This window comes from Xenopus tropicalis, chromosome 9 (genome assembly GCF_000004195.4).
Source record: "Xenopus tropicalis strain Nigerian chromosome 9, UCB_Xtro_10.0, whole genome shotgun sequence".
Taxonomy (NCBI): domain Eukaryota; kingdom Metazoa; phylum Chordata; class Amphibia; order Anura; family Pipidae; genus Xenopus; species Xenopus tropicalis.
In genome coordinates, this window is record NC_030685.2 from 43,400,233 (window position 1) to 43,422,606 (window position 22,374).

The 22,374-nt window shown below is 40.1% G+C and overlaps 1 protein-coding gene across 3 annotated transcripts in view; it reads right to left on the reverse strand.

Moving 5' to 3' along the window:
• The window catches only part of stat1 (signal transducer and activator of transcription 1), a 221,586-nt gene that overhangs the window by 87,012 nt on the left and 112,200 nt on the right, over positions 1 to 22,374 (reverse strand). For all 3 annotated transcript variants that reach the window (XM_012970596.3, XM_018097153.2, NM_001079467.1), the window contains 1 exon segment: positions 2,665 to 2,724. In XM_012970596.3, coding sequence (XP_012826050.2) covers positions 2,665 to 2,724 — 60 coding nt within the window.

A 22,374-nucleotide genomic window follows, 5' to 3' on the forward strand; every position in this document is an offset into this window, starting at 1 on the left:
TGAGCCCACTGATAAACAACTCAGATTTCCCACCTGGGAACACCAAGAGATCATTCACTTGGTGGATAAGCAATGGAGTAACAAACCTAAACTCCCTAACGCACTGTGGCAAACCACTATTCACACTGCAATTAGAATGAAAATACAAACCTCCTCTGCAAGAACTGTACAGGGCTCTACAACTTTCAAACTATGTAACCAAACAAGTGAAACTCTGCGCCCATAACACCATTTCAGCATCCATCTTCGAAACAATGTGCCGAATATACCCTCTAGCCCCTGGAGCACTAAGCCTAACCTACAAAATGCTCAACCAACCACCAGAATCTAACTGCAAACTCAACTGTATGCATAAATGGGAGAGAGACTTGGGCAAGACCCTGACAACACAACAATGGTCACAATGCAGCCTGATGGCCAACCGAGGGAGCACCTGTGTGACCAACATGGAAACTTCACTAAAAATTCTTCAAAGGACCTACATGGTCCCGGACCGACTAAGCAAAATTTACCCTGCATGTGAACCACACTGCTTCAGAGGATGCCGGGAAGTAGGCACCATGCTTCACATATGGTGGGAGTGTAATACAGTCTCTAAATACTGGGACATGGTATGCCACATTCTATCTAAAATACTACATACTTCATTCCAAAAAGACCCTTTTACCATACTCTTAAAGTAAAAAAACTATGAAATTCGCAAACTCAACACAGACTGTGCCAACATATATTCATGGCAGCGAGGCTCATAGTTGCAAGTAACTGGGAAAAACCTACCATTCTTCTGACAATGCTAAAAGCAAAAATAATCAACATCGCAACCAACGAAAAACTGACATATATGCTGCAAAACAACATGGAAGCCTACGACAAGATCTGGCTCCCCTGGTTAACATATGAAAATGACCCCTTGTTATTCTCAGCCTTACATGCTTAAAACTTCCGCCAGTGTAAACCCAGAGACAACGTATCATGCCCACTATCAGTCCTTTCTCCTTCTTTTTTACAACCTTAACCTAAGACAACGAAACCCAGCCGCCGACCTTTACCTTACTCTCTTTTATCTATCTTTTTCTTTTTTGTTTTCATATATGTTATTTTTACTTGCTGGGACCCAAAGTCCCAATTATTGTTGTACCACAATGCTTGAAAACTTCAATAAAACATTTCAGTTTAAAAAAAAATAAAAGATGCATGGAATTCGTTTTTTAGTTCAGGATTTAGCTAAATCCTAGAACGTTTTTCTCGACAAATAAATGCGTCAATTTTTTTTTTTCTTAAACCAACTGATTGATTTTACATTTTCTGATTATTTAAAGATGAGTTCAGATTTTGTCAAGAATCTACCCAGGATGGTATTCAGCTAAATCCAACATTATGGATTTGGTGAATTTTAAATTAAAGGACATGTAGAGTCTATTTCACTGGGGTGCCAAAATGTAGGTGAAATTGATTACGTTTTTTCCTCAGGTTGATGCTCCTGTTAGGAAAGAACAACACTAGCCTGTGGGGACAAAAAGTCTAAGCGCCACACCAGCATCGTCTTTCCTCACTTTTTATTGCTCAGTATTCTGCATATGCACAGTAGAGTAAATCCCAGTTGGTATACTTACTGCATGTGCGCAAACATGAAATCACGCAGGGGAATGCCCCCTTTCTCGTTCATCTGTTTTTAAGCCATATCACCACAAATAATGTGTTTTACTTGTGGTGATCCAAAGGCAAGAGGAGGGCCTTTCTTAGGACATTTGCTGCCCACAAAGTGCAGATTTACTGTGAGTGTCAAATCTCCTTGTGTGCCAGTACCCTAGAATGGAAATTCATATTCTATCTATCAATTCATCAATGCAGTACCACATTTTAAGGAGGTATTATCTCCTGCCAGTTAATGATTTGTAAGATTTTATCCGCCTCTATGCCTAAGGCACAGAAATCACTTTCACTTCTAAACCTCCTAGATGTCACTAACCTCCTTATATGCCCCACACCCTCCTCACTTAACTGCACAACCTATTCATGGGTACATATGGTGCATCTGGTTCACCTTTCTTGCTCATACATTACATTTTGGAATGATACAAAGCTTGCCTTGATAAAAGTGTTCACAAAATTGCACCTGATTTATGTTTTAAGTGTTAGAGTCCAAAAGAATGAAGGAAATTAGATTTTAAATATGTATATAATGTAAGAATATTTTTATTTGCTCAACTAATATCAGGGGCTGATTTATTAATGCTCCAGCATTAAGCAGCAAGCTGAGGTTATCAGATACAGAAACCATGTATATGTTTAGGAACTCACACATGGTTTCAGTAAAGGAATGCTTGAGCCAAAGGGCTTGCCATTATAAATCAGCCCCATGGGGTGACAGGTCTTGTTGAGGCAAGTTAAATGAGTATGTAGTTTAAGTGCACTGACACCAATTTAAGGGAAAACAAAAACTACTTATAAAAAGAATGTAGAAAAACATACAGAAAAGTGAAATGATTTCTGATAAAATGGACGTTAGTGTTATAGTGACATTAAATATAAACTCAATTGCAACAGGGAATGATATGAATGAGCGCTATAAATAAAAAAAATATTTACTATTTATTTACACTACATAAACTGTGGACCCTTTCCCATGTACATTGTTACCACAAAATACTAATCAATACTTACTTATCAAATAATGCTTTAACTTTTAACTGGTAGTTCAATTCTTGTAGTTTCACCAAAAGTCTGAAATGAAATAAATATAGTTGAAACAAAACAGTTTGAGCCACAACCCTTTGGAAAAAAAAAAGGCAGAACATAGAAATTGGTCTGCTGTATATGTTAACAATGGACTCTAGCACAGCAATGCTAATGGTATAGCAAAGGTAATTGTTTGGGTCTATGGCACACATAACTCTCAATGAAAACTACAACACCCTTCCATGTGGATCATTACCAGTGATGAAATAAACATCTGTGTGTGATCCCTGTTTCTTTGTCAGCATCTGCCCTAGATAGAGGGATTATTTATTTATTTTAATGGAAAGTGGCAGGAAATACCATTTACAATTGTTATTTGTTTAAATTATTAGTAAATGATCTTGGAAGCAAACCAATTGCCATTTCAGGAACACAAAGGATTCCTCCACCCTTTCAAGTGAAGCTTAAAATGTAGCTGGATTGCTGGGCAAAAGGGTTTCTTTGTTACTATGGTTTTTTTCATCCAAGAACTACAGATTGCCATTAAAATAAAAAGGCTGTTTATTGGGCTTATTTGTCATATGTTGCGCACATATCTATACTTACCCTTAAAGGATATATAAACCCCACACACAAAAATGTAATCAGTGAAAAGCCTCTTGGAAATCTTTCAATACCTGCAACACTGGTTGTCGAGAGGTTAATAGTAAGGCTGCAATATCTCCTTAATCACTTAGATTTCCTTCTCCTCCTGTAACCCACTCAGCCCCCTCCCTCAGGAATTTGCTTTGGCTGTTGGCTTGTGGGCATGCTTAGTTGTTCTAAGATCAGATTACTAAACACACCCTCCAGTCTAGCAGCCATTGAAGAGATGGAATTGCTGGTTCCCATAGAAACTCAGCTCTAGTCTGTCTCCATATTTTTCTCCTAACCACCTCTCCTGAGCTCAGCTTAACTATTACAGTGCTCAAACAAAGCACTCCTGTCTGTGTGAGCCTGTATTCTTGACGAAATGTATGCTGAATAAGGGTCTGTGTGTGTGTATGCTGTTTGCAGCTGTAAATATATCTGATTATGTATCAGAGGAAAAATGGCCACCGGGCAAAAGCTGCTATTTACTTTAGGAAAATGTGATGGTGCTGGCAAGTGAAGGGGATACATGCAGTACAAATTATGCCATTTAGGTGGGGTTACATGCCCAATTGGTATACGTTTTAGGCAAATGTAGGTTTTTCATGTCCTTTAAACATTTTTTTTCTCAAAATCAATTGCAAAACATTTTATAGGAATTATAATTATAGGAAATTCCAATAATGTGACCACACCACCTAAACCACTCCAATTTAACAAAATTTGCCAGGTTATTTAAAGTTTGAACACATTTCTGGGTCTTGTTTTACGTGTTTTTACAGTTTTGCTAAAAACTGTGAAATTGCCCTTTAAGCTGCAAGTGTCAGTTCCCCCAAGAGGCCTGTTCAGCTTAGGTGCAGGTGTAGCTTGTTGAGTTTCTGGGCTCTCTGCCAAAAGATACTTTTTAAAAAAATGCTAAAAAAGTTAGAGAAATGAGGGACTTTTTAGTAAGAATCTGGGACTGCGGGATGAACTGTTGGGAGGTATGGTGTCATTGACACTCACATGCTCAGTGTGCTTTGAGCAGCTGATCAAGAAGAAAATAAGCTTTGCCTGTCTTATATGCTGATGCTAAAGGGCTGATAATTCAATTCTGATGCTAATTTTGCTGGTTTCTGAGCTGCCATGTAATGAGAACGAAATTATGTTCGAATCAGCCTTACATTATAAAATTCATATTCAATATATGCAGGATATTGCGAGCTGGTCCCTAAACTAAAGTAGCTGACAGCAGCACAGAGCATATGCAGTGAATCAGTGGAAAAGAAGATTGGGGATCTACTGGGGCATTTGAAGGCACAGATTTTTAATGCCGATGGCTGTGGTTGCCTTCAGCTACTACATAGGCCCAAACCATAATGAAAAACATTTTGTCCCTACGTCTTTAGTTAAGATTTAGTTCACTTTAAGCTCACATGTGAAACTATGGGGGTAAGGAAGATATAAGAAGAGATAAGGGCCCTGGTGTGACTCATATAGCCAACTCTAGAAAGCCTAAACTAGGTCTGACAATTATTTTTTATTAAACCATTTTTCTTGCTGCTTATACCTATATATATATATATGTATTGGGCCTGTTATATATATGGCTTGGGTGTGGATAAAGGGTCTTTTGACAATGTTTTTCAATAATTTGATTAAAATGGAGTCTATGGGAGATGGCCTTCCTGTAATTCATAGCTTTCTGGATAATGGGTTTCCAGTTAACGGATCTCATACCTTTATATATTATACAGTCATATGAAAAAGTTTGCAAACCCCTCTCTGCCTGCATAAACTTTTTTCATATGACTGTGTGTAAATATATCAGGTGAGTGGGCGGCGTGGGGGGGAGGCAGGAGACCAGGAAACGGCAGGCACGTAGTAACCATGTGCCTGTCATTTCCTATGGTGCCCCTGGGTGATCGTGCCACTCGTTCGCCCCCTCTGCTCATTGCCTAGGGGCTGGTGGACGAGCAGGGAGTGAAGGAGCGGCTTTAAACCTTTCTCAAACTGCACATACAAACACAAGATACACTCTGAAAGGCTATGAAAAAGGCTATGTGTATATATATAGTCTTGTAAGGAATCGGCACTCACCAGTATCGGGGCAACGGCTGGGTGCTGACAAAAATAATGCATCAAACTCAACAGTAGAAAGCACTCACACTGATGATGATCCTGTGGTGATCGAAACGTGTAGATGGTATGCTGAAATAAATCACTGACTTGATTGATGCTGTAGCTGTGAGTGCTTTCTACTGTTGAGTTATTATATATATATATATATATATAAGTCTACACACCCCTGATAAAATGTCAGGTTCCTGTGCTGTACAAAAATGAGACACAGATAAATAATTTCAGAACTTTTTACACCTTTAATGTGAGCTATAAACTGTACCACTCAATTGAAAAACAAACTGAAATCTTTTAGGTGGAGGGAATAATACCAAAACAACTAAAATAATGTGGTTGCATAAGTGTGCACACCCTTAAACTAATACTTTGTTGAAGCACCTTTTGATTTTTTTTTTTAACTTCAGGCGTTTATTGAATTTTAATTTTCACAGTATCAGTATATACAATGCTTGAGTAACAGTACTGCAATATTAGTAACACAATAATAGTATCATAGACATTTATCACATAATATAGCATAGCAAGGATATGTTATGGTTTAACACATTTGAATCATAAACTGACTTTGCCCCAGTTTTACACAATGAGGTTGCAGCTTAAGTAACGCAGTCCAGCCTTTTATCCCATATTTTGTGATATATTCTCCAGGGTGGATAAGCGTTTAATTTCTAAAACCCATTGGGATGAATTGGGGGGTGTGGACTGCTTCCATTTCCTTGTAATAAGCTTCTTTGCTGTGAATAATGCTTCATTAATAAAGGTACTTTGATACCATGAGTATGACTCTTGTATTCCTATACCAAATAAAGATACCCGCGGGGTTCTAGAAAGCGGTGTTCCCAGAACTGTGTCTATGGTATCGAAGACCTCTTTCCAATATATTGCTAATGCTGAACATTCCCAAACCATAGCTTGTTGTATACCACACCTGGGGCATTCTGAGGGGGATCCTGGGAACAGTTTATGTAGTTTGGCAGGGTAATAATAGGCTCTATGAAGGAAATATAATTGGATCATGCGGTCTCTATAGTTCAGGGATATTGACAAAGGGGATTCCAACATCTGATCCCATTAGTCATCATCGCATCGATCTATATCTCCTTTCCTTTTATCTCTAAAGGTTTCAAGAGGCTTATTATGCAGTTTAGCGTGAAGTTCTCGATACAAATTAGAGATAAGGCCTTTAGTTGAGCTTTGCTGTAGGCGGTCAGTTAGCGAGTATTGGGCTGGTATTGGGATGGTATTTTTATTGTTTTGTAAATTTAGACATCTTTTAACTTGCATATATTTCAGCCATTGATGTGCAGGTAAATGAAATAATTGCTTGAGTGTGTCAAAAGGAGCCACAGAGCCTCCCTGCCAAACATCTCCTGTAGAGCAAATGCCAGACCTTTCCTATATGAGGTTATCCCCTAATTTGGCTACATTTGGAAAATATAGATTTTCCCATAGGGGAGTCTGGGATAAGATGTTATTAAATTGCATGATGTGTACCGTTTTTTGCCAGATTTGACGTACATGCATAATAACCTGGTTGGGGTATGTTATTGGTTGAGGTCCTTTAGTAAGTAGCCACTGAAAGGGAGTATAGTAGGTTCCTAGCAAGGCTTTATGTAGATAGTACAGTGACTGTTGGCTTGCATCCTCAACCCAAGATGCTATGTGGCTTAGTTGAGCCGCTATGTAGTATAGATATATGTTCGGGAATGCCCACTTGGGATTTGCCTTTAATCAGAGTATTCAGGCTTAGACGATGTCGGGTGCCAGCCCATATTAGTTGTCTAAATATTGTATCTAGTGCAGTAAAAAAACCTTTTTTGATAATACAAGAGGGCATAGGTTAACTTAGGGAGCAGTATCATTTTGATAAGATGTATTCTGCTCATTGGGCCAATTAGGAGGGATTCCCAGGCTTTATTTTTCTTTTGTATATAGTTTTTAACCCTTTAAGTGCCAGCCGAATTTGTCATTTCAGTTCCCCCCAGTGCCAGACGTTTTTTAAGCATTTTGTACTCATTCACTTTAACAATGTTTTTTGGTAGGAAAACCTCCATGAAACTAGGGAAATTATATATTGTTTTTTTCGTCACTAATTGGGCTTCGACATACATACCAAATGTTATAACTTTTCTGGAGATATGATGTGTATTTTGGGTGAAATATGTAAAAAAAAAAAATTATGAAAAATTTCTGTATATTTTGAGTTTTTTCCATAGAAAAATTGATTTTACACACTTTTTTTTTGTTGTTTGTAAAAGCCCTGATACTCCCAAGTCCAACGATACCAAATATGTGGTGGTAACCCACAGTTCCTGTCCAGAAGTAACCCCCAAACTAAAGCAATACTTTGTACAATATCACACCAGAACAAAGTGGAAAAGCGCTTGTAACAGTTGATGCAGCATAACTTATATGTAAATCTAAAATATCCCCTCATGTTTGGTATCTTTAGAAACTACAGACCTTCAGGTTTCTAGGTGCAATCTAGTTTTCACTCAAAAGCCAAATACTTTTTGTCAGTGCACTGTGAAATTTGGAGCTTTTTTTGACATTTTTTTTTTCTAAAACGTAAACTTGGACGCATGATCAAATGTGGATTTGACAAAAAAAAATCTCATAAAAATTTTCTAACAAAGGCAAATTTGAAAGACAAACTTCTCCTGAATAAAATGATGCCCCATATGTATGGGTGCACATAAAGACATGGGCACCAAACACTCCAAAGCAGGGGCAATGCATAAGGGCAATTACAGATAAAAATGTGGGTGCTGTGCTCTATCTGCAGTTTTTCAGTGTTAACCCCCCTTACCTGTGAAATAACCCCCACAAACTATATATTTCTGAAAAGTGCACACCTTCAGCTATTCAAAGACACCACTCTTCCCTTTCTACATGGAAAATTGTGGCCGCAGTCCCTTGCAGAAGTCAGTGTTTTGGTCAGAAATCAAGGAAAAACCAGATAAAAAACCTAGATTTCTCCCCAAAATCTCCATGGCAACTACCAAAAACGTACTAAACATCAATCTGCAAGTTCCCCTGAATAAAACGATAACCCATATGTATGGATGCACATAAAGACGTGGCCACCAAATGCCCCAAAACAGGGGCAATGCATAAGGGCAATTTCAGTTGAAAATTTGGGGGCTGCGCTCTATGTGCACTACCTGCAGTTTTTTAGTCTAAACACCCCCATACCTGTGAAATAACCCCCACAAACTATATATTTACGAAAAGTGCACACCTTCAGCTATTCAGAGACACCACTCTTCTCTTTCTACATGGAAAATTGTGGCCACAGTCCCTTGCAGAAGTCAGCGCTTTGGTCAGAAATCAAGGAAAAACCAGATACAAACCTAGATTTCTCCCCAAAATCTCCATGGCAACTACCAAAAACTTACTAAACATCAATCTGCAAATTCCCTTGAATAAAACGATACCCCATATGTATGGGTGCACATAAAGACGTGGCCACCAAATGCCCCAAAACAGGGGGGGCTGTGCTCTATGTGCACTACCTGCAGTTAGTCTAAATACCCCCATACCTGTGAAATAACCCCCGCAAACTATATATTTCCAAAAAGTGCACACCTTCAGCTATTCAGAGACACCACTCCTCTCTTTCTAAATAGAAAATTGTGGCCGCAGTCCCTTGCAGAAATCAGCGCTTTGGTCAGAAATCAAGGAAAAACCAGATACAAACCTAGATTTCTCCCCAAAATCTCAATGGCAACTACCAAAATCTTATTAAACATCAATCTGCAAGTTCCCCTGAATAAAACGATACCCCATATATATGGGTGCACATAAAGACGTGGCCAAATCAAATCACAAAAATGCAATAAAACCACTAAAAGCAATGAAAGAACAATAATTGCAATGAAATCAGTGGTCAGAGCCCTGGATCCACCAATGTCACTGAAAAACCAACCTTTTTTGGGGCACTAAACATGCAATAAAGAACATTGCAAAGAAAACACAATAAAATCAGTAAAATCCAATAAAATCACCTAAACCAACAGAAAATCTACCAACGACACTGCAGAACCAACCTTTTTTGGGGCACTAAACACGCAATAAAGAACAATGCAAATGTAATAAAATCAAATCACGAAAATGCAATAAAACCACTAAAAGCAATGAAAGAAAAATAATTGCAATGAAATCGGTGGTCAGAGCCCTGGATCCACCAACGTCACCGCATATTCAGCACCCAATAGCAATAGAAAAGTTAAAATGCAATAAAATAATTAAAAAACAGAAATCAATTATGAAAACGCCAAAAAAAGATCAGAAATAAAGTTTTAGTTAAAAAAAGACTGCCAAAGAAAGCAAAGAAAGAAAGAAAAGAAATAAAGAAAAAAAGGGAAAAAAAAATTATAAGTGTAAGTGTGTGCTTGGCAAAGTTGTATATAAGTGTGTATGTGTGCAAAAGTGTAATAATGAGAAAGATAGAAGAAGAAATGGAAAAAAAAAAAATTAGACAGTTTAGATAGAAATAAGCAAAATATACAGTGGTGTAGAGTTGTAGTTTAGCTCACCCATGGTAGGCAGGCGATCAGAGGCGATCAGGGGCGATCCAATCCAGCAGGAAGGCAGCAGGGGTCCCAGCAGTCCACGTGCAGGCAGAGAGGAGGAGGCGACAGAAGGGGGGGGGGGGACTATTTAAATGGCAGCAGTGGACACGTCATCATCACGTGCCCACTGCTGCCATTGGCTGGGGGACCGGATCGGCGCGGATCAGGGACCGGATCCGTGAGTATGTCCTTCATTGCTCGTTGCCTAGGGGGTTGTGAGGGGCTTACAAGCGCTGCGCTGCTTTAAAAGTGAGCGCAGCGCTTCTAAACCCGAAAGTGCTGCAGAACGTAGATTCTATGTCCCGTGGCACTAATGTACTTTTATACACAGGATGTAGAATCTACGTCCTGTGGCACTTAAAGGGTTAAACTGGTAGTACATTTAGGTTGTAGTATTCGGATAGGAGAAGTTTAATTACAACGCCTAGGTAAGTGAATTGCTGATCCATAGGGAAGGGTATATTTGATTGGTTATCTGGCAACTGTTGTGGGTCTACTGGCTGAATGACTGATTTAGCTGGGCTGGTGACCAGGCCAGAGATTTGGGCAAACCTAGAGGTTATGTTTATCAGAGTTGTTATGGAGGGTCCGAGGTCACCCAGATAGATTAATGTGTCGTCTGCATACAGTTGTATGTGTTCTTCTCTATTACCAATCTTCCAGCCTGTAGTTGGTAGCCTGTCTTGCTTGTGCAAATGGCTCCATAGCTATAGCAAACAGCAGGGGGGACAGGGGGGCAGCCTTGTCTTGTTCCCCTTTGTAACAGAAATTGTTCATGACTTGAGCCATTTACCACTATAGATGCTTTGGGTGAATACAGTAGAGGAGCCAGTGGGCCAAGTCCCACCCAATAGCTTCACTGTTGCCTCAGCTCCAACTACACAGTGGTTGGCACAGGATATGGTGCTTAAAGGGTTACACACGATAAATGTAAACAAGGCACCTGGGCCAGATGGAATACACCCTCGGGTACTGAGAGAGCTAGGGGCAGAATTGCAGTGGCCCTTGTTTCTGATATTCTCAGACTCTCTTTCATCAGGTTTGGTACCTAGGGATTGGAAGAAGGCGAATGTCATTCCCATATTTAAAAAGGGAGTAAGATCTCAGCCTGGCAATTATAGGCCTGTAAGTTTGACATCCGTGGTGGGCAAGTTATTTGAAGGCTTGTTAAGGGATCACATTCAAAATTATGTAGTGGAGAATGCCGTTATGAGCAGTAATCAGCATGGCTTTATGAAGGACAGGTCATGTCAGACCAATTTAATTGCTTTTTATGATGAGGTAAGTAAGAAGCTGGACAGTGGGGATGCAGTAGATATAATCTATTTGGATTTTGCCAAAGCATTTGATACCGTTCCCCACAAACGACTGCTTTCTAAGCTAAGGTCTATTGTTCTTAGTGAAGCCGTTTGCACATGGATAGAAAACTGGCTACAGGATCGGGTACAGAGGGTGGTTGTTAATGGTACATTCTCTACTTGGAATAAGGTCCTCAGTGGGGTCCCTCAGGGTTCTGTACTGGGTCCACTTTTGTTTAATTTGTTCATAAATGACTTAGGGGAGGGTATTATGAGTAATGTATCAGTGTTTGCAGATGACACAAAACTCTGCAGACCAGTCAATTCTATCCAGGATGTGACATCCCTGCAGCAGGATCTTGACCAACTGGCAATCTGGTCAGCTAAGTGGCAGATGAGATTTAATGTGGATAAATGTAAGGTCATGCACCTGGGATGTAAAAATATGCAAGCCCCGTATACCCTTAATGGGACTGCACTAGGCAAATCCATAATGGAGAAGGACCTTGGAGTCCTTGTAGATAATAAACTTGGCTGTAGCAAGCAATGCCAGGCAGCTGCTGCAAGGGCAAACAAGGTTTTGAGCTGTATTAAAAGGGGTATAGATTCACGGGAGGAGGGGGTTATTCTTCCCCTTTACAGAGCACTGGTAAGGCCCCATCTAGAATATGCTGTTCAGTTTTGGTCTCCAGTGCTCAAACGGGACATTACTGAGTTAGAGAGGGTCCAGAGAAGGGCAACTAAGCTGGTAAAGGGTATGGAAAGTCTCAGTTATGAAGAAAGACTGGCCAAGTTGGGTCTGTTTACACTGGAGAAGAGGCGCTTAAGAGGTGACATGATAACTAAGTATAAATATATAAAGGGATTATATAATAACCTTTCTAATGTTTTATTTACCAGTAGGTCCTTCCAACGGACACGAGGGCACCCACTCCGTTTAGAAGAAGGGAGGTTCCGTTTAAACATTCGGAAAGGATTTTTTACAGTGAGAGCTGTGAGGTTCTGGAATTCCCTCCCCGAATCAGTCGTGCTGGCTGATACATTATATAACTTTAAGAAGGGGCTGGATGGATTCTTAGCAAGTAAGGGAATACAGGGTTATGGGAGATAGCTCTTAGTACTAGTTGATCCAGGGACTGGTCCAATTGCCATCTTGGAGTCAGGAAGGAATTTTTTCCCCTCTGTGGCAAATTAGAGAGGCTTCAGATGGGGTTTTTTGCCTTCCTCTGGATCAACTAGTAGTTAGGCAGGTTATATATAGGCATTATGGTTGAACTTGATGGACGTATGTCTTTTTTCAACCCAACTTACTATGTTACTATGTAATGATTTAGCAGCTTAATCCACTTACAGAGGGAAGGCCCAAAGTTAAACTGTTGTAAAGTACGCCATAAGTATTCCCATTCGACTGTGTCGAAGGCTTTGGTGATATCTAAAGCAGCTACAGCTTGTTGCCCACAGTAATCGTGTTTGGTAGTTAGGTTCAAATAGAACCTTCGTATATTTAGAGCTGTTGCTTTAGTTGCCATAAAGCTGGTTTGGTCTTCTGATATGATTAAAGGAAGGGCCTTAGCAACTCTCTGTGCTAATATTTTAGCCAAAATTTTAATGTCTGTTGTGAGGAGAGAGATTGGACGGTAAGCGTCAATCTGCGTAGGGTCTTGCCTGGTTTACTTAATAGAACTATAGAGGCCTCATATAGGGATTGCGGGAGGGAACAAGATATTATAGCACGGTTAAACATTTGGAGAAAATGTGGGGCAGTTACCTCTTTAGATTTCTATTGGCAGTCCATCGGGACCAGACGCCTTCCTTGTGGGAAGAGTGGTGAGATAGGGTGAGATCAGCTTCGAGACTTTCTTTTTGTTCTTCTGTTAAGCAGGGTAAATTGAAGGACAAAAAGAAAGAGTCTACTTCAGTGGCTGGAGTTAAGGTTTGAGATCTATAGATGTTTGCATAGTATCTGGATAGAAAAGTTGCTATTTCTCCGGGATGAGTGTGCCTTATACCTTGTTGGTCAGTCAATTCAGTTATTACTGGGGGAGAGCAATTTGCTTTAGAGATATAAGCCAAGAGCTTCCCTGCCCGTTCTCCTTGCTCAAAATAAGAGGCTTCGTAAATAAAAGTTTGTGTTTGGCCTTTTGAGCTAAGTGGGTAATTAGTTTGAGCAGTTTGGAGATTTTTTAATTTCTGTGGTGTGGGACTGCATACTGCCTCCATTTTGCAAGTCACTACTATTTGTGCCAATTCCTCCTCCTGCTTCACGTTTATCTGCGGTAATTTCTCTGTATAAAATACCGCTGATGTACCCCCAGACTGGATTAAGTGCCCATCTCTTATTTTGGTACACTCTGTCTGTAGAAAAGCAGGAGTACTGGAGTGCTGTCGGGTTAGCATACCTCCAGCCCTCTGTTAAGCCCATTTTAGTGGTTAAGTTAAGTAGGTTGGTGGCAATATGTGGGGGCTGCAGGGACCGTTTACTGAGTTGGTCCAAGTTAGGATTAAGTACTGTATTGAAATCTCCCGCACATATAATCTGAGCCTGGGGTAGGGAGGTAATAAGGGCAATCAGCTGTTGAATACAGTCATCTGAATATGGGGGGATATATATGTTTGCAAGCACGTAGTTGGCTGCGTTTATACGAGCATATATAAATATATATCTGCCACGGGAATCTATTTTTATCGTAATAGGTTGGAAATGTTTTTTTTTATCAGAATGAAAACTCCTGCTGTATAGGTAGAATAGACTGAATGGCAACACCATACCCACCATGGTTTACTTAAAGTTATATTGCTTGCTGCCTGTAAGGTGCATCTCTTGGAGAAATGTTATATCTGATTGTAGCATAATCAAACAAGTTTGCGTTTTATCGGGTCATTCAGTCCCCTTACATTCCAACTTAGCAACGAGAGACCCATTTTAGTGTCCTATGATAGCATTTAAGTGTAGTATCCATATAATTTTAATATCACTAGTGCTGTGTAGCATTGTCAAATCTTTGGCCTGAGTAAAATTAACATGAAGTAACTATTTACAAACCCAAACCCAGATGCAAAATATTTAAGTAGCATAGGCATGTCATACAGTAATAACAACTTTATAGCATCTTTCCCTTCCCTCCCTTTCTGCTTTGACTGGAACTGTAAGCAGAATAGTAACGTAAATATAATATACTCAAATGGCGCCTGTAGAAGACACGTGGGGGGGTGGATAGTCCAAAAACCAGCTGGGCCCGGTGGGCCTGTGCAGAACTGTTGCAGGTAAACCAACTGGGGCCACTCTGGTGGTCCGTAAGGTGCGCACTGCCAATCTTGTTTAAGTTGAAAAAGTACAACTGTTTATTTTCCAATTAAGACTCGTTTATTAGGCTTGAGTTGGGGTAGCTTAAAGGAACAGTAACACCAAAAAATGAAAGTGTATAAAAATAATTAATATATAATGTACTGTTGCCCTGCACTGGTAAAAGTTGTGTGTTTGCTTCAGAAAGACTACTGTAGTTAACAGAAATAGCGGTTGTGTAGCCATGGGGGCAGCCATTTAAATTGAAAAAAGGAGAAAAGGCACAGGTTACATAAGAAGATAACAGATAACTGTGTAGAATACAATGGGAATATATGCTACTTATCTGTTATCTGCTTAGTAACCTGTGCCTTTTCTCCTTTTTTCAATTTAAATGGCTGCCCCCATGGCTACACAGCAGGGTATTTATATAAACTGTAGTAGTGTTTAAGAAGCAAACACACAACTTTTACCAGTGCAGGGCAATAGTACATAATATATTAATTATTTTTATACACTTTCATTTTTTGGTGTTACTGTTCCTTTAAGGCTTGCTCGCCTCTTTGTGCGCCTGGTAAATTTTGACTTTCCAGCCACGTAAAAGTTGACTTTTCCATCTATAAAAATCCGAAGCTTAGCAGGGTATAACATGGCATATTCGATTTTGGCGCTCCTTAGCTTCTGTTTGACCTCGTTGAATTTGAAGCGCTGCCTTTGTATCTCAAGCGAATAATCTGCATAGATGGCTATATTTGCGTTTTTGAATGGGAGTTGTCTTTTGGTGCGGGCAAGGGAGAGGATTTTATCCCGGTCTCTTGCGTTCAATATCCTGGCAATAAGAGCTCGGGCTGAGAGCGCAGAGGGATATGGTGAGCGCGCTCGACAGAGAAGGTAGGTGTGAGTGTATCTGCCCCAAACATGTCTAACAGCCAGCATTGAACAAAGTTTTCAGGAGACTCTCCCTCCGCATGCTCCGGGAAACCCAACAGCCTTATATTGTTGCGCCTCAGCCTGTTCTCCAGATTGTCTTATTTTGCCAGGATTGGACCGCTGTCTGTTTGCATCCAACTCACTTACACGTTGTTCCACGCCGCCCCTGTTGCTAATTTTTTGGACGTTATGCCGGAAAATAGAGAGTTCCATTTTTTCTTCATCCACTTTAGTTGTTATTAGCCCGGTACATGCCTCCCGAGAATTTTTAATTTCACCAAGCAAGTCCATGAGTGTAGGTTCGGTCGGGGGAGTAGGAGGGCTACCCGAAGCAGTGGGGTTGTCAAGTGGGGCCTCTGCGCCATCTTGTTTTCCTTCCGGGCATAAGGTTCTAGTTTAGCCGTGGCTTCAGCTGCTTGTCTTTGAGCTTTATTTAGCCCCATTAGGGATCTTTGTTGTAAGGGTTGCTAGTTGGAGTCCGTGGAGTCCGTGTTGGCAGATTTCTTTAGTTTTTTTTGTTGTCACAAGGGACCTCTGGAGCGTAGCTAACTTAACTCACGTCTGTTCACATTGGCTGGTAGCCACGCCCCTAGTCTTTTTGGGTCTATCAGCATGGCACATTTTGACTTTGCAAGATTTGCCCAGTCTTCTTTGCAGAAACACTCCAAATCTGTCAGATTGTGAGGTCATCTCCTGTGCACAGACCTCTTCAGATTGCCCCACAAATTTTCAATTGGATTCAGAGCTGGGCTCTGGCTGGGCCATTCCAAAACTTTAATCTTCTTCCGGTTAAGACATTCCTTTGTTGATTTGGATGCATGCTTTGGGTCATGCTGAAAGATGAAGTTTCTCCTCATGGTTAGCTTTCTAGCAGAAGCCTGAAGGTTTTGTGCCAATATTGACTAAGGCCACCACCATGCTTCACTGTGGGTATGGTGTTCTTTTGGTGATGTGCAGTATTGTTTTTGCGCCAAACATATTTTTTGGAATTATGGTCAAAAAGTTCAACCTTGGTTTCATCAGACCATAACACCTTTTCCCACATGCTTTTCAGAGACTTCAGATGTGTTTGACTCCAGATGTGTAACTCTTGACATATGAAGAATACGAGAGATTGTTGTCACATGTACCACACAGCGAGTACTTGCCAGATATTCCTGGAGCTCCTTTAATATTGCTGTAGGCCTCTTGGTAGTCTCCCTCACCAGTTTTCTTCTCGTCTTTTCATCAATTTTGGAGGGACGTCCAGTTCTTGGTAATGTCACTGTTGTGCCATATCTTCTCCACTTGATGATGATGACTGTCTTCACTGTGTTCCATAATATATCTAATGCCTTGTAAATTCTTTTGTACCCTTCTCTTGACGATATCTTTTAACAATGAGATCCCGCTGATGCTTTGGAAGCTCTCTGTGGACCATGGCTTTTGCTGTGGGATGCGACTAAAGAAATGTCAGGAAAGACCAACTAGAGCAGCTGAACTTTATTTGGGGTTAATCAGAGGCACGTTAAATGATGGCAGGTGTATGCTGAATCCTATTTAACATGATTTTGAAGGTGATTGCTTAATTCTGAACACAGCTACAGCCCCAGTTAGAAGAGGGTGTGCACATTTATGCAACCACATGATTTTACTTTTTTTTCGTTTTCTTCCCTCCACCTAAAAGATTTCAGTTTGTTTTTCAATTGAGTGGTACAGCTTATAGGTCACATTAAAAATATCAGGGGTGTGTAGACTTTTTATATCATATATCCAATATATATATATATATATATATATATATATATATATATATATATATATATATATATATATATATATATATATATATATATATATATACACAAGAACAGAGAGGAGCACACCCTTCAGGCAAACAAATGCCCTCGGTGCTGGTCAAACAAAATTCCAATAAGCAAAAAGAGTACCGCACACGTAGGGACTTTATGAAAAAACAAAAAAGGTTTATTGAAAGAGATCCGACGTTTCGAGCACCAAACTGTGCTCTTCCTCAGGGACAAACCAAAAGACAAAAGTGCATACACAACCCTTAAGAACCCTAGTGCCCAAAAATGGCGCCAAAATGTACAAACCGTAACCATGGTAACCCCTTGTAATAAAATGGCTGGGTTAGTTGTAGATGGACGATATGTTTCTCCCAGGGTTTTGCATAGTTGGTACCCTGGAACATGGAATAATTAATCACAAACCCAGCCCTTTAATACAGACCTTAGCAGCAAGGTGATTGCTGCAGCTGAGAGCCTTTTAAAAAGACTCCAGTGGGGGGAAGGAGAGGCTCTTCCCCACTACACAGGTAGCAGGAGCTGCGCTGCATGGGAAAGGTACTTATGATTTCTGATTTTGTTTGCTTCTATTAAGTTGGAGTTGGAAAAGCCACCCAACTGTAGTTAGGCTGCCAATTGTGTTTAGCCAGCGCTCTGGTGCAAGGGTTTATTTTCCTGTTTCTTATTTTGTGTTTGTTACTGAAGTTTTGTAACAAAATAAACTGCTGGCACTTGCCTTTAAGAGAGCAACCTCTGTGACTGCTATGTTTACCCTAAAAGACTGTGGGAAGCGGCCCTAAGACACTGAACCAGATCCCCCTGTAGGTTCAAGTGTCACACCCTATACACAAATAGTATGTACCAATGAACAACATAAAAGACATAAGTGAGAGATCAAATGGGGTATTGGTCTGTATGGCTGATTACTATTGTGTTGGAAAGAAAAAGAAATAAACGAAGTGAAACAAGTGGATACGTGTAACCGATGCTCTCACTCAAAGTGTCAAATAAATACAGTGTTACAGATCAGTAAAGAAAGAAAGCTCATAGCAAAGGCAGGTATAGCTTACCATTAGAGGTACATAGAGAGAATATGCCAATCGATATATTTATTTTATTTTTCTTTCTTTTATTTCTTTTTCTTTCCAACACAATAGTAATCAGCCATACAGACCAATACCCCATTTGATACCCCATTTGATCTCTCACTTATGTCTTTTATGTTGTTCATTGGTATATACTATTTGTGTATAGGGGTTACCATGGTTACGGTTTGTACATTTTGGCGCCATTTTTGGGCACTAGGGTTCTTAAGGGTTGTGTATGCACTTTTGTCTTTTGGTTTGTCCCTGAGGAAGAGCACAGTTTGGTGCTCGAAATGTCGGATCTCTTTCAATAAACCTTTTTTGTTTATTCATAAAGTCCCTACGTGTGCGGTACTCTTTTTGCTTATATATATATATATATATATATATATATATATATATATATATATATATATATATATATATATATATATATATATATATATATATATATATATATATATATATATATATATATATATATATAGTCCTTGTAGTGTCTGCACTTCAAAGCTTGTAGCTTATATATATATATATATATATATACATATACATACATACAATATATTAACTGCAAAGTGGGGTGTGCGTAATTATTCAGCCCCGAGTCAATACTTTGTAGAACCCCCTTTTGCTGCAATTACAGCTGCCAGTCTTTTAGGGTATGTCTCTACCAGCTTTGCACATCTAGAGACTGAAATCCTTGCCCATTCTTCTTTGCAAAACAGCTCCAGCTCAGTCAGATTAGATGGACAGCGTTTGTGAACAGCAGTTTTCAGATCTTGCCACAGATTCTCCATTGGATTTAGATCTGGACTTTGACTGGGCCATTCTAACACATGGATATGTTTTGTTTTAAACCATTCCATTGTTGCCCTGGCTTTATGTTTAGGGTCGTTAGGGTTAGGGAAGGTGAACCCCAGTCTCAAGTCTTTTGCAGACTCCAAGAGGTTTTCTTCCAAGATTGCCCTGTATTTGGCTACATCCATCTTCCCATCAACTTTGACCAGCTTCCCTGTCCCTGCTGAAGAGAAGCACCCCCAGAGCATGATGCTGCCACCACCATATTTGACAGTGGGGATGGTGTGTTCAGAGTGATGTGCAGTGTTAGTTTTCTGCCACACATAGCGTTTTGCATTTTGACCAAAATGTTCCATTTTGGTCTCATCTGACCAGAGCACCTTCTTCCACATGCTGTGTGCCCCACATGGCTTGTGGCAAACTGCAAACGGGACTTCTTATGGTTTTCTGTTAACAATGGCTTTCTTCTTGCCACTCTTCCATAAAGGCCAACTTTGTGCAGTGCACGACTAATAGTTGTCCCATGGACAGATTCCCCCACCTGAGCTGTAGATCTCTGCAGCTCGTCCAGAGTCACCATGGGCCTCTTGGCTGCGTTTCTGATCAGCGCTCTCCTTGTTCGGCCTGTGAGTTTAGGTGGACGGCCTTGTCTTGGTAGGTTTACAGTTGTGCCATACTCCTTCCATTTCTGAATGAACAGTGCTCCGTGGGATGTTCAAGGCTTTGGAAATCTTTTTGTAGCCTAAGCCTGCTTTAAATTTCTCAATAACTTTATCCCTGACCTGTCTGGTGTGTTCTTTGGACTTTATGGTGTTGTTGCTCCCAATATTCTCTTAGACAACCTCTGAGGGCGTCACAGAGCAGCTGTATTTGTACTGACATTAGATTACACACAGGTGCACTCTATTTAGTCATTAGCGCTCATCAGGCAATGTCTATGGGCAACTGACTGCACTCAGACCAAAGGGGGCTGAATAATTACGCACACCCCACTTTGCAGTTATTTATTTGTAAAAAATGTTTGGAATCATGTATGATGTCTTTCACGTGGAATTCCAATAAAATTGATTCATGTTTGTGGCTGTAATGTGACAAAATGTGGAAAAGTTCAAGGGGGCCGAATACTTTTGCAAGCCACTGTATATGTATTATATATATATATATATATATATATTCAATATATGTATGTATATATATTGTGACATGCTGACTGCCTGTACACGCAATTTTGGGGGAATTAGCAATGGTAGGCAGGCAGGCATGCAGAGGATCTGGAGCATAGAGACAGAGACACCTCGTCTTCAGGCAAAACACAGGTTTATTTAGGGCCAGTTCTTCCCAACAGAAACATAAGACAGTTCGTCAACATACAGTTCAGGGTTGTGATTTGTCCCTTCTTCAGGGTTCTCACCTTCCAGGGTTAGTTCCACACTCTGGAACACCCAGGCTTCACCTTAAGCCTTGCTGACTCCTCTCAGCACTCATCCATCGGGTCATAACTCCCTCTGCTCCTTGCAGTGGCAGGTGGCACCCCCAGCTCCTCTGGGAGTTCCCTGTGCCCTGCTCTGAGAGTGACCTTCACAGTCAAGGTTCAATTCCCAACTCCCTGTATAATCACACAGCCCTTTTATTGGCTGCTCACCTGCAGCCTAATCAGGCAGCTCCCTACAGCTGGCCAACTGAAAACCTTAAAGGGAGATTTCCTCCAACACAGCATCACCTGCTGTAAAACCAGGTATTTTATCTGAGGAAGAGTACAGTCAGTACTCGAAACGTTGGATTTTTTTCAATAAATTTTTTCATTTTATTGCCAAGTCCTTGTGTGTGCAGCTCTCTGTCCGTATATATATTATATATATATATATATATATATATATATATATATATATATATATATATATATATATATATTATATATATATATATATATATATATAGCCAACATCTCGTGGAAAGAAAAAAAAGATATTTATGGAAAAAAACAAAAACTGACGTTTCTCAAAGTAACAAACACAACTGTGAGTAACCCATAAATAATGTGAAAGGCGGGAAAATAAATTACGTGACCTCCCCCACACTATGTGACGTGATGTACGGTAGGTTAACTAAGGGTGAGTGTCATGTTACGTGTCTATACACGTATTGCGTGTAACAACTTCAAAAGAACTAAGGAAGTTACAGGTCGGTTAAGTCTGATACATTGTAAGACTAAAAGAAACAATTTTCCAGTTGCAGCAAGACTATCCACCTATATTATAACATCAATGGCTATTCACAAGAAATTATTCACAATATAAATCAATAGGGTTAAATATGTCATCTGTCAGTAGGGTTAAACATGTCATGTCGGACGTCATCTAGAGTACCTGTCCGTCAAGTTGACAACGGAACCAGAGACATCAAGTCATGATACTTAATTCAATATGTACAAATGGAACGAACAAATAGGTAGTTAGATAAAGGGGAAGAAGGTAAGTATTAGATAGGAGCGTTCCGATAAGAAACGGAGAGAAAGGAAATTTACGACCCATAAATTGTGCTGAAGGAGATTAGTATCGCGCACTGGTGAAGCTTGCCGCTCATTACCCTAGTTGAATAGGGTATCGTGAAAATAAAGATGAATATTGGTGATGCTACAATATGTCCCAACCACCAAGATTATACGCCTCCAGTAAAGATAAATGTAGTGTATCTGGGTGGAACCGATACCGGATAATAACGAGCATGAGGCCAGAGCCGTTGTAGATTATAGGCAGGATCACATAGATACCTATTAAGGGACTCCCTAGGTCCAAATACATTTGTGTCAATACAGACATCCGGTTACAGACTGATGGGTGACAGAGGGGACCCATCCCACTGAGCCCGATGGGACTAAATGAGTTGGTGTCTTATGCCCCGTTCTACTTACAGGTATAATTGGTTCCAAAGTTCGACGGGTTTTCTCTCTTTTATGTCATCACTCTGGATCACAATTGGATCTCGATACAAGTTAATCCTCAATTTGACTTTTATTGAACTACACACATGTTGATTAAGCCGAGTTTTGTGTCAGTTTTAGTACATAATTGGATAATGGCTATTCACAAGAAATTATTCACAATATAAATCAATAGGGTTAAATATGTCATCTGTCAGTAGGGTTAAACATGTCATGTCGGACGTCATCTAGAGTACCTGTCCGTCAAG